This window comes from Oryctolagus cuniculus, chromosome 8, assembly GCF_964237555.1.
Source record: "Oryctolagus cuniculus chromosome 8, mOryCun1.1, whole genome shotgun sequence".
In the NCBI taxonomy this organism is placed as follows: Eukaryota; Metazoa; Chordata; class Mammalia; order Lagomorpha; family Leporidae; genus Oryctolagus; species Oryctolagus cuniculus.
Genome location: NC_091439.1, coordinates 107,675,418 through 107,687,774, shown reverse-complemented (window position 1 = coordinate 107,687,774; position 12,357 = coordinate 107,675,418). Strand labels below are relative to the sequence as shown.

The 12,357-nt window shown below is 47.3% G+C and overlaps 1 protein-coding gene across 2 annotated transcripts in view; it reads left to right on the top strand.

Annotated features, from left to right (window-relative positions):
• The first annotated feature begins 230 nt into the window (after positions 1-230).
• POLR2B (RNA polymerase II subunit B) overlaps positions 231-12,357 on the top strand; it is a 43,149-nt gene continuing 31,022 nt past the window's right edge. Inside the window, exons 1-4 of one of the 2 annotated variants that reach the window (XM_002717160.5) lie at positions 231-420; positions 4,898-4,970; positions 9,628-9,778; positions 12,144-12,256. In XM_002717160.5, coding sequence (XP_002717206.1) covers positions 402-420; positions 4,898-4,970; positions 9,628-9,778; positions 12,144-12,256 — 356 coding nt within the window. In that variant the 5' untranslated portion in view covers positions 231-401. Of the gene's footprint in view, positions 421-807; positions 1,007-4,897; positions 4,971-9,627; positions 9,779-12,143; positions 12,257-12,357 lie in introns of those variants that run through there. The other variant, XM_051820239.2, reaches the window with a different exon arrangement.

The window sequence follows — 12,357 nt, the reverse complement described above, 5'->3', positions numbered from 1 at the left end:
TGTGGCTTCCTGGTCTTTGGAGTGCAAACAATACAGCCTTAAACCTGCGAGCTCACGCCACGGCCAGAACCGCTAACAAATTCACTTGGATTTTTTTCAGGCGGGGTTTGTTCAACGTGAAGCAGCTGTAGAGCCGCCCCTCCGCCTCGGACTGGTCGCGCCCCGGCTCAGCCGCGCCCGAGCGACCCCGAGCCCAGCCCGCCCTATGCTTCAACTGGCGCAGGCGCAGATCCCACCTCGGCGACGGTGGGGCGGGCCTTCGGGGACGCAGAGAATTGTGGGAACACCGGAACCGGAAGTTGCTTCGTCTCTGCCTGCGGCCCTGTGGCGGCTGCTACGCGGTTTTCTGTCTCAGTGGTTTTTCTTTTTGAGGGTTAGGATCTCCTGGACCGTTTGCCAACATGTACGACGCGGACGAGGGTAGGTGACCATGCAACGCAGACTCCGCGGCGGGAAAATGGGGGAGCTGGACGGCTTTGCGTCCGCCGCCCGGAGACCCCCGCGGTGTACCCCCGCCACCCCCGGGCCGCGGTCCGAGCTGGGCGTGCGGGAAGTGGCGGCGCGGGGGATGCGCGCGTGCAGGCTCCTGGCCGGCTGTGTTCGTCCCGTGGTGGAGTGGCGTGCGGAACCGTAGGCAGATGGCGTTGTTCCGGCTCGGGGGCGTCCCGACGGTCCTCGGGTCCCCGGGCCACCGATGGACGGAGTGGCGCTGGCCATCCGTTAGGTTGTGTGCTGGGCCCTGGGAGCACGGCGGCCGCGGGTGGCCCTCCTCCGTGCAGTCCTAAACCTCGGGGAATTGTCTCGAAGGTGTCCTTGGAACTGACTGCGCCCCAGAGGGACGCGCGGCCGCCAGAGAGGTGTTCTGGCTCCCAGTCCCGTAGCCCCCCTGGCATCCCACCCGCTCGCCTCCGCTGCCTCTCGGAGGAAGCAGAAGCGCAGGCTTAGCGTCTCAGCGCCGGGGCTCATCGGACCCACCAGCTGTCCGGTTTGAACCGCGTCCACGCAGGTAGCTGCTGGTACAGATTCTCCTGCTCCAAGGTTTCTTTACGTACGTGTGAGTGAGCGTAAATGGGATTGTGTGGTTCCCCGATTTTCAGACAAAAAGCACCATTCGTGCTCTCCTGTATTTCTATTTCTTACATAGTATTATGTAGTGGGCTTTCCTGCCAGTGTGTGGAGTCCATCGTCACTGCTCGCTTGTTTAGATGTAGTGCGACTCAGCCAGTCTCTTAGGGATGGGCATTTGCATCATTCTCGTCTTTTCCTGGGAGGGCAGTGGAGGACGGCCCAGTGCCTGGGCTCCTGCATCCGCGCGGGAGACCCGTAAGAGGCTCCTGGCCCCGGGCCTGCCCAGCTCCGGCTGCTGCAGCCATTGGGGGAGTGAACCAGCGGATGGAAGCCCTTTCTCTTTCTGGAACTGCCTTTTAAGTAAATAAAAAATATTAAAAAAAAAATCGCTAAATAGAGAATTGTCAGGTCAAACGGTATATTCATTTAACATTTTGCAGGATGGTGCCAAGTGACCACTGTGCTATTAACTGCGAATTTACATTCTCATTAGCAACGTATAAAGTACCTGTGGAAGAGAAGAGTGGTCCATGTTCCATTCCTGCCTGTTCTGAAGTCTGTTAGATACGCCCTCATCAATTAGGCTGCTCCTTTCGGATGTTGCCATGTGAAAGTGTCAGATCTCTCTTGGCACCTGCAAAGAAGTTAAACTCTGCTCAGTTGTTTCTTTCCTGGGAATATCTGACCTTTCTCCTTCCATGGGCGACCGGGGTTCTCAGAAGAGTTTGTGGCCTCTCAGGTTTTCAGCACATTCTAATCTGATCTCAGTGCTGCTTCATTAAGATGCCCTTCCCACTGATACAGCCGGTAGCACTGTGTAAGCCTCAGGCAGGCCCTGCGGTATTTAGCATCATGGGTGAGTTCCTTTTGGCAGCCCATCTCCTCAGCCTTAGCACCGTCACTTGATTCTTACACCTATCAGACTTTGTCCCTTCTCATTCACTCCTGCTGTTCGCGTTTTCCGTGGCTTCAGTTACTGTGTATGTGGATGACGTCTCAATACATACGCACACATTCCCAGCTCAGATGTCCTGCGTCTCTAACTGAAGTGTCTCTGGGCTTCTGTAAATTGTCACTGCCCAGGCTGAGCTCACCATGTTTTTTATGCACCCCCGCTCCCATCATCATCTGCACTTCCAAAGCCATCGGCTTCTGGGTTGTCTGTCTTAGAGCATGGTACCACCCTTCTCTTTTGTGGGAACCAGAAACCTGGGCGTCATGTATTTTTATTTAAAAGTATTTTGATTAACACATAATATTTGTACATTGTGTGCAGTGCCAAGCAGTGTTTCAACACATATATGTAGTGTAAACTGATAGTCAAGCAGTTAGCATTTCCATGTCCTTATGCTTAGAACCTATCAGATCCTCTGTCCTGTTTATTTAATTTTTTTTTTTTTTTTAACAGGCAGAGTGGACCGTGAGAGAGACAGAGAGAAAGGTCTACCTTTTGCCGATGGTTCACCCTCCAATGGCTGCCGCGGCTGGCGCGCTGCGGCCGGCGCACCGCGCTGATCCAATGGCAGGAGCCAGGTGCTTCTCCTGGTCTCCCATGGGGTGCAGGGCCCAAGGACTTGGGCCATCCTCCACTGCACTCCCTGGCCACAGCAGAGAGCTGGTCTGGAGGAGGGGCAACTGGGACAGAATCCGGCGCCCCGACCAGGACTAGAACCCGGTGTGCCGGCGCCGCAAGGCGGAGGATTAGCCTAGTGAGCCACGGCGGCGCCGGCCCAGTGATAGACTTTCTACATGAGTGACATTAACTCAGTCAGTTGAGCCATCACTGCTGCCTTCCAGGATGTGCATTAGTAGGAAGCTGGAGTTAGGGGTCAGGGCCAGGGACTGAGCCCAGGTACTCTGATGTAGGATGCAGGTGTTCTAACCAGCATCTTACCCCAGGCCACACACCTGCCCCTCGTTGAGTTCTTTATGTAGTATACAATATATAATTTTTAAAAAAGATTTATTTATTCACTTGAAAGAGTTACACAGAGAGAGAAGGAGAGGCAGAGAGAGAGGTCTTCCATCCAATGGTTCACTCCCTAGATGGCTGCAATGGCTGGAGCTTCTTCTGAGTCTTCCAGGCAGGTGCAGGGGTCCAAGGACTTGGGCCATCTTCTACTGCTTTCCCAGGCCATAGCAGAGAGCTGGATTGGAAGTGGAGCAGCCGGGTCTCGAACCAGCGCCCATATAGGATGCCGGGACTGCAGGCGGTAGCTTTACCTGCTACGGCACAGCCCCAGCCCCTGATCTGTTTTGAGTGGTAGTCATGCTCTGAGCTGCAGAACATGAGAACCTGCTACTCTTAGCTGTGTCTTGGTGCCCCTCATACTTTCTCTACTCTTCCTAGCCTTACCTTCTTTGCCTGGTTTACTCCTGTTCACGTAACATGAGGTCTCTGCCCAGCTCAGCTTTTAGGCCCAGTGTTGGCCCTTGTGGTCATCTGAGGAGTGAAGATCTGTCTCTGTCTTCCTCTCTCTCTGTAACTCTGACTTTCAAATAAATGTTTTAAAAATTACTATATTTATGGATGCTGTGGACTGGGAATTTAGACACGGCCTGGTATGCAGGACTTGTCACCTCAGTGTGTGTGGTCTGGGGAGGATGAAGGCTGGGGACTGGAGGATCTGGAGTGTTTATTCACGTGTTTGGCACCTGGCCTGGGAGGACTCGAGGCCTGGGATTGCTATTAGAGCATCTGTAACATCTGTAAGTATCCGTTCCTTAAGGTTTGGGCTTTCTCACAGAGTTGCAGCCTGAGAGTGGTAGTAGGACTTTTTATTGGCAGCTCAGGGTTCCAGAAACAAGTGTTGTAGCAAACAGGGTGGAAGCTGTATTGCTTTTTCTTTTCTTTTCTTTTCTTTTTTTTTAAAGATTATTTATTTATTTTTACTTGAGAGAGTTACACAGAGAGAGGAGAGGCAGAGAGAGAGGTCTTCCATCCACTGGTTCACTCCCCAGTTGGCCGCAACAGCCGGAGCTGGGATGATCCGAAGCCAGGAGCCAGGAGCTTCTTCTGGGTCTCCCACGTGGGTACAGGGGCCCAAGCACTCGGGCCATCTTCTGCCGCTATCCCAGGCCATAGCAGAGAGCTGGATTGGAAGTGGAGCAGCCGGGACTAGAACCAGCGCCCATGTAGGATGCTAGCGCTTCAGGCCAGGGCGCTAACCTGCTGTACCACAGCACCGGCCCCTGTATTGCTTTTTCTGATCTAGCTTCTAAAATCATGCATCATCACTTCTTTTGGTCACAGGAGAGTAAAAAATCCACCCAGATTCAAGGGGTGCATGCACAGACCACTCTGTTGTGATAGTTGGCTTATCAAGATCACTTTGTAGATGAACATGTGGGATGGCAGATAAAGATGAGCCCTGCAGTCATGTCTGTCTGCATAACGATATGTTGCTATAACAGACCACTGTTTTAGGGTTTTGACCCGATGTTGGAAGCTTTTCTACCTCTACCCCATGACCCTGCTGTCTGACTCCAGTCCCCAAGGAGCTTGTTGATTGGAGGACTATGAGCTTGCTACTAGTTATCATCTTGATTAGCTATAAATGAAAACTTTATGGACTTTCTCGAGAAAATGGAAAACTTACAGAGCCACACAGTTTGCACTGAACCTTTATAATAAAACCTCTTTGTATGTTGGAAAAAAATATTTATGTGATATAGGCATTTTATTAATTTACTGAAATTTTAGAAAAGTGGGGTAAGAGAATTGCTTTTTATTCGTTAGAGAGTAGATTTGTTTCTGCTTTCAGTATAGGTGCAAGCTCTTCTGAATGGAATCTTACTGCACTTGAAGTCACTGTTTCTGTTTTTGCAGATATGCAATATGATGAGGATGATGATGAAATCACTCCAGATTTGTGGCAAGAAGCGTGCTGGATTGTCATCAGGTAACCTTTTAGACCAAAGGCACTGCAACAGATTAGGGGATTTCCTGCTTATTCTGATCTTGATAAATAGAAATTCCATATGAATATGCTGCATAAATCTTTTTTTAAGTTTTTTTTTTTTAATTGAAGGCGTGTTGGAGAGAGGGAGAGAGAGGGAGAGACAGCGAGAGAGAGAGAGAGAGAGAGAGATATCTTTCATTTGTTTGTCTACTTCCCAAATGCCTGTGATAGCAGGTGCTGGGCCAGGCTGAAACTAGGAGCCAGGAACTCCATCTGGGTCTCCCATGTGGGTAACAGCAGTGGCTGGAGCTGAGCTGATCTGAAGCCAAGAGCCAGGTCTCCCATGCAGGTGCAGGGGCCCAAGGACTTGGGCCATCTTCCACTGCTTTCCCAGGCCATAGCAGAGAGCTGGATCGGAAGAGGAGCAGCCAGGACTAGAACCAACACCCATATGGGATGCCAGCACTGCAGGCAGATTAACCGACTGTTCCACAGTTCCTGCCCCATGTAGGCTCCAGTTTGTGTTTTGGCTGCTAGACTTCCTATCTGGCATTCTTGCTAATGGCCTGGGAAATGCAGCAGAAGATGACTGGAGTGCCTGGGCCCCTGCTGCCCATGTGGGAGACCTGGATGAAGTTCATGGTCCTGGCTTTGGCCTGGCCCATCCTTGGCATTGCAGCCATTTTAGGGGTGAACCAGCAGATAGCAGATCTCTCTTTCCCTCTGCCACTCTCTGTCCCTGTCTGTCTCTTTCCCTCTGTGTAACTCTGACTTTGAAATAAATAAATAAATCTTTAAAAAACACATGCTTTTGACGTTCTGCCACACGTGTCTGGAGTATAATTGAATGCCTTTTTTTTTTTTTTTTTTTTAAGATTTATTTAATTTTTTGAAGGAGTTACATAGAGAGATCAACTGATCTTCCATCTGCTGGTTCACTCCCCAGATGGCTGCAACAGCCAATGCTGGGCCAGGCTGGCCAGGAGCCAGGAGCTTCTTCCGGATTTCCCTTGTGGATGCAGGGGCCCAAGCACCTGGGCCATCTTCTGCTGTTTCCCAAGCCATGAATAGGGAGCTGGATTGGAAGTGGAGCAGCCAGAACATGAACCAGCACCCATATGAGATGCTGTTGTTGCAGGTGGCCACTTTACCTGCTGTACCACAACACTGCCCCACTCCCTTTTAAAGATTTATGTATTTATTTGAAAGGCAGAATTAGACAAAAAGAGATCCTCTACCTGCTGGTTCACTTTGCAAATGCCTGCAACAGCCAGGAGCTGGGCCTTGCTGTAGCCAGGAGCCAGGAACTCCATCTGGGTGTCCGTGACGTGGTTGGTAGGGGCCCAAGTTATTGGGCCATCCTCCGCTGCCTTCCCAGGCACATTAGCAGGGAGCTGGATCAGAAGTGGAGCAGCCGGGATTCAGGCTGACAGTTTTTTGCTGGCATTGCGGGCAATGACTTAACCTACTATGCTACAACACTGGTCCCAAATGATTGTTTTTTTTTTTTCTCAGTGTATTTGAAAGAGTTACAGAGAGAGGGAGAGACAGAAATCTTCCATCTACTCCCCAAATGGCCACAATGCTTGGGGCTTGTCCAGGCTGAAGCCAGGAGCTTCATCCAGTATCCTGTGCAAGTGCAGGTGCCCAAGTACTTGGGTCATCTTCCTTTGCTTTCTAGACACATCAGTAGGGAGCTGGATTGAAAGTGGAACAGAATACCTGGGACTCAGACTGCTGCCCATGTGGGATGCTGGCATTGCAGATGGCAGGTCAGCTTGCTGTTCTACAATGCTGGTTCCCCAAATGATTTTTTTTTTTTTTTTTTTTTTTGACAGGCAGAGTGGACAGGGAGAGAGAGAGACAGAGAAAGGTCCTCCTTTTTGCCGTTGGTTCAGCCTCCAATGGCCACTGCGGCCAGCGCGCCGCGGTCCGGCGTATCGTGCCTATCCGAAGCCAGGAGCCAGGTGCTTCTTCTGGTCTCCCATGCGGGAGCAGAGCCCAAGTACTTGGGCCATCCTCCACTGCAGTCCCAGGCCATAGCAGAGAGCTGGCCTGGAAGAGGGGCAACCGGGACAGAATCCGGCGCCCTACCGGGACTAGAACCCGGTGTGCCGGCGCCGCAAGGTGGAGGATTAAGATTAGCCTATTGAGCCACGGCGCCGGCCATGATCTTTTTTTAAAAAAGTTATTTTATTTGTAAGATTGAAATGCACACACACATATACACGGAGAGACAGAGAGATCTTCCGACCACTGATTCATTCCCTAAATCCTTGCAATAGGTAGGGCTGGGCCATGCCAAAGCAAGGAGCCTGGAACTCAATTCCAAGTCTCCCACATGAGTAGTGAGGACTCATCTGCTGGACCCGTCTGCTGCCTCAGGGTGTGCATTAGCAGGAAGCTGAGTCAGAAGTGGAAGAGCTAAATTCAAACCGGGTGTGCCAATATGGGACACAGGCGTCCTAAGCAGTGACTGAACTGCTGTGCTGAAAGCCCATCCCTTATATCAAGTAATCTTCACATAGTTGTGTGAATGTGCTATTACTTAACATCACAAGTAACTGAGGTAAGATGATTCCTGGTTTCGGCACTGTGGCATAATGCATTAAGCCGCTGTCTGTAGTGCTGGCATTCCATGTTGGGCTCCAGTTTGAGTCCTGGCTGCTGTACTTCTGATCCAGCTCCCTGCTAGTGTGCCTGGGAAAGCAGCAGCAGATGGCCCAAGTGGATAGGATGCTGCACCCACATAGGAGATTCTGAGGAAGCTCCTGGCTCCTGGTTCCTGACTTTAGATCGGCCCAGCTCCGGTCATTGCAGCCATTTAGGGAGTGAACCAGCAGATGGAAGGTGGATCTCTCTGTCTGTAATTCTAACAAATAAATCTTTTTTAAAAAAGTAAGATGATTTCTGGTGAAATAAGCCTAATAGTAGATATCATAAATGTAAAAGTTATGTAGCTTAGATGTTTACAGATAGTATTCTATTGCAATGCTGTTTCAATGGTTTGGCAGAAAGTAGCTGTGGTTCAGCTTCTTGGGGTAATGAAACTTGTATATAAGTTCTGTGAAGATTTTTCATCTTAAGTTGTGTGTAAAAAACTCTTGCTGTTTATTTTACAGGCAGTGCCTTTCATGTGTTTATGTATCAATTCCTGACCCAAATGATCATGAAAATTTTATTTCTTGTTCACAATCCCTTCTGAAAGAAATTGCCACAGCCATTCTTTAGGCTTTATCTTACATAAGGATGGATATATGCTGTGTTCTTTACCATGGGACCTGACCTCTAATGTTGGTGGCCATATTTGAATGGATCAGAGTGGGCCCTGGTCCACAGCTAGACAATTTGTAGGCCTGCTGGTGACCTATGAGGTGACCTGGTAATGCCAAAAATTGGCTGTTGATTAGCTGGGCTGTGTAAATTGTCCCAGAATGTTGATGGTTGGGGGGGAAGGGTGTCAGCGGTTAATAGGGAGAGGGAAGTAGAAGCTAAGAAAGTCTCCTAGGTACAAGATGGCAGGGTCACAGTCTAGAGGAGCTGAGCCCTGGAGCTGTGGTGATGAGGCAGTTCCTACTGCTAGGGGTGATGAGATATTCCCGTCCTTAGGGTTGCGCTAGAGCTCACAGCTCTTCGAGCCCTGGGATGGCCAGCCGTGCAACTGTTCTGGCGGTAGTGGGGAGTGATCCGCTGAGAATCTTCTTGCGCTTCAATCTGTCTCCTTGCTCATTCCTCACCTGAACAACTGACCATGTCTTGTAGCAGTAAAGTCTGCTCTTGGATGATCCGTCCTTCTCTTAAGATGTGGCTTCTGTTGCCTCTGCACTGCCAGCTCTGATGACTTTCCTGGGCTCCACTTCTAGCACCAGTCATTTGAAGTGATGGACACTCATCTCACCTTCAGCATGCTCAAAATAAAGCTAAACTTAAAATTAACACTTTTTTTTTTTCAAAAAGGTTTACGTATTTGAAAAATTTACAGAGAGAGATACTGATCTTCCATCCACTGGTTCATTCCCCAGGTGGCTGCAGCAGCCAAAGTTGGGCCAGGCTGAAGCCAGGAGCTTTATCCAGGTCTCCAGTGTAGGTGGCTGGGGCCCAAGCAGTTGGGCTGTTGTTGCTTTCCCAGGCCATAACCATGGAGCTGGATTGAAAGTGGAGGAGCTGGGATGCAAGCTGGTACCATATAGGATGCTGATGTTGCAGGTGGTGGCCTAACATACTAACGCCATAATACTAGCTCCAATAATGTTCTGCATTTTCTATTTTAGTAATTGATATCACCATTTCATTCAGACTAGAGTTCTTGTTATCTTTAGCTATCCTTTTTCTTTAGATGTCTCCTGACATTTTTTCAAAAAAAGTTTCAAAGAGGTTGAAGAGGTTGAATGAAATTTGTCTATAAAGGATATTTGTAAATCAGGGCTTCCTTTTTATATAGTGCTTTAATTATTTTGCCTATAAGTTTTTTTTTTTAAACAATAAGTTCTATATAGAAAATATTCCCGACATTATACCGTTTTAAGTTATCTCATAGTTTCTTGTGTAATGATTGGTATATAGCGTTGGTTTCTTGAGTATTTTTTGAATTATAATAAAAATGGAGAGGGGGGGCTAGAGAAGAGTGGCAACTGATTATAAATTCTTATTTTTCTAGTTCCTATTTTGATGAGAAAGGTCTGGTCAGACAGCAACTGGATTCTTTTGATGAGTTCATTCAGATGTCTGTTCAAAGAATTGTGGAGGACGCTCCCCCCATAGATCTGCAAGCTGAAGCCCAGCATGCCAGCGGAGAAGTTGAAGAACCGGTAAGATGGTTTCTAACAGTGTTACACAGGTAAAAGGAAGACTGGTTTCAAATTTCAGTTCCCTTTCCTGGCTTAAAGCCTAAAACAAAGTCAGGAGGAGCATTTAGCAGTGCGCTTACAACATTTTCAGTATCACCTTCTGATTTATTCTTAATAGTGGAGAGATGCATTTTTGCAAGAAATCCAGAACTGAAATGCCAAATAGTGCGTATTTAACATAGGTTTGGGAAGAGGGGATGCAGAAGTGTGAAAAACTAACAGAAGCAAGCCAAAACAGGCATGGCCTTTCAGATAACTTTTGTCTTTCACAGTATAAGAATCATAGAAGAACAAGTGTTTGACTTTTATTCCTCAAATTTTATTTATTGCATTAAATACCTTATCATAACCATATGGATTTCTCTCTAAATCAAATCTCAGAGGAGACCCAAACATATAAATTATTTATTTTTTTCAGTTCCTTTTAGTTTTGTTCATATTTGTGTACTTTTTAGCTTTGTTAAATCATAGCTAAAGTATCATAATTTAGTGGTTGTAAAGAAATAAGTGGCCCAAAATAATGACTGTTTTGTTTTAGAGAAGTGGAGGAGAAGCTGTGGGGGTGTGCTGGACTCTGAGAAACAGGGAAAAGTGAAAAACAGTGTGAGGTAGGGGAAGCCCCAGAAATAATAGCTGTGTGTGTGGAGGGAGGTCATTATTGCTGGCCAGTCAGTCCCTGCTCTCTCCAGCTTATCTCCTCAAGCTGGTCTGTTCTCATTTTAGCTGCAGAGACTGTGCAGACATTCTGCTGTTAAGAACAGAAGTCTGGTTCTTCTGATACTGTGCTGGAAAAAGGGACATGAAGTTTTGTTGTTTTTTTGTCCTTGGGTTGTTTTCTCTTCATGGTCTTTGGTATAGTGAGAGTTAACACCGTGACATAGGCAATTCAAAGTGATAGTAAGTTCTACTGAAGGAGGAGGAAATCTCTTAAGACTTGGTTATTGGAGTGCAGGGGAGAAGATGGGAGAAGACCTCTTAGAAAAGATACTAAGGTATTTCAGCAAGAAAGTACTTGGTTATTCAGCTTATAGTTGAGATGGGGACTGCCATAAACAGTATGTGATTTCATGCTGTCTGTTTTTGCTCGGTGATAGTAGGAGATTAGAAGGGACCAAGGCTTTAGGTATCATTGGATTCATGAGGAATTGTTGAAAAATTGTCTAAGGACATGTAAGAAGTGTTATTTTAGAAAGGATACTCTTAAAGGTGTTTACTCGGAAAGTGGCTGGAATCAAATGAAACCTTGTAATGGCTTAAGTTTTAGATGTGTCTTGGACAGTGTGAGAGTGGTAATGAGGGCGAGTTGGCTTTCCTTTGGTTCATTGTCATACTGTTCTCTGCTCTGTCCACTCCAGCTCTGGAGACTTGGGTGTCAGCAGCATACCCACAGGAAAGAGTCTGCTTGGTTCCAAGGTCTCCTTCTCTGAGATTTGATTTAGAGATATATGCGGTGTCCAGTTACCTCTGCAAAGTTGTTCTCATGGATCTTGCTTTGTTAGGCAGTAGGTAGATTTTTAACTGAAAGTCTTTTTGTTTTTGTGTTTTGGCTTTGGTTGTCAGGTTTGGAAGTTCTGTCTTTTACATGTGTTTTTTGTGGATTTAATTGAGAGTTAGATTTACTTTTTCTAACATCCTATGTATTTCATAAGGGCATACTTCTAATTATCTAAATTTGTTATCTTTTTTTCTTCTCTGGTCACTTTGCATTTTCAAAACCTATTTATTTGAAAGACAGAGACAGAGACATCTGGTCTCCATCTGGTTCAAGCCTCGAATTCCTCTGGCTGGGCTGGATAGCCAGGAGCTGAGAACTCATTGCTGGTCTCCTGCGTGGGCGGCAGGGACCCGCGTACTTGAGCCGTCACCTGCTGCCTCCCAGGGCGGGCCTTCGCAGGAAGCTGGACTAGGAAGCAGAGTTACCCTGGAGCCTAAGGACTCAGCTGGAGGATGTGTTTCTCAAGTGGCATCTTAGCCGCTGGGCCACACTCCCACCTCTCCTTTATACTTTCGACCCTAACCAAGGAGAGGGCCCATGAAACTGGATAGGTCGTTAATACAATTCCATTTTAACTGTTTGTATAAACTCAGAACACACGGTGTGTCAGTCTTTCCTTAGTTATGGTACGTTAAGTCTGTCGTCTTGCTTCAGAAAACTCAAGAAAGTTGTCAGTTCTGCAGCGTGCATGTTGACTTTGGAGAATCTCCATACCAGTAAAATGTATTAAATCTGACAGTTGTTTTGATCTACAATGTTGATGTCAATTGAATGGGATCTTTAAAACTTATGTGAAAGATTATACTTTTCATGTTTTGTGTTTAATTTCAGCCAAGATATTTGCTGAAGTTTGAGCAAATTTACCTCTCCAAGCCTACGCACTGGGAAAGAGATGGTGCTCCTTCACCAATGATGCCAAATGAAGCTAGGTTAAGAAATCTCACGTAAGAAAGGGTTTCTGTTCCGTAGCTGATACTGAAATAGACTTCAGGAGATGAATTGTAATCAGTTGAAGATGTATGTTTTAGCTGCGATCTGCTCTTAC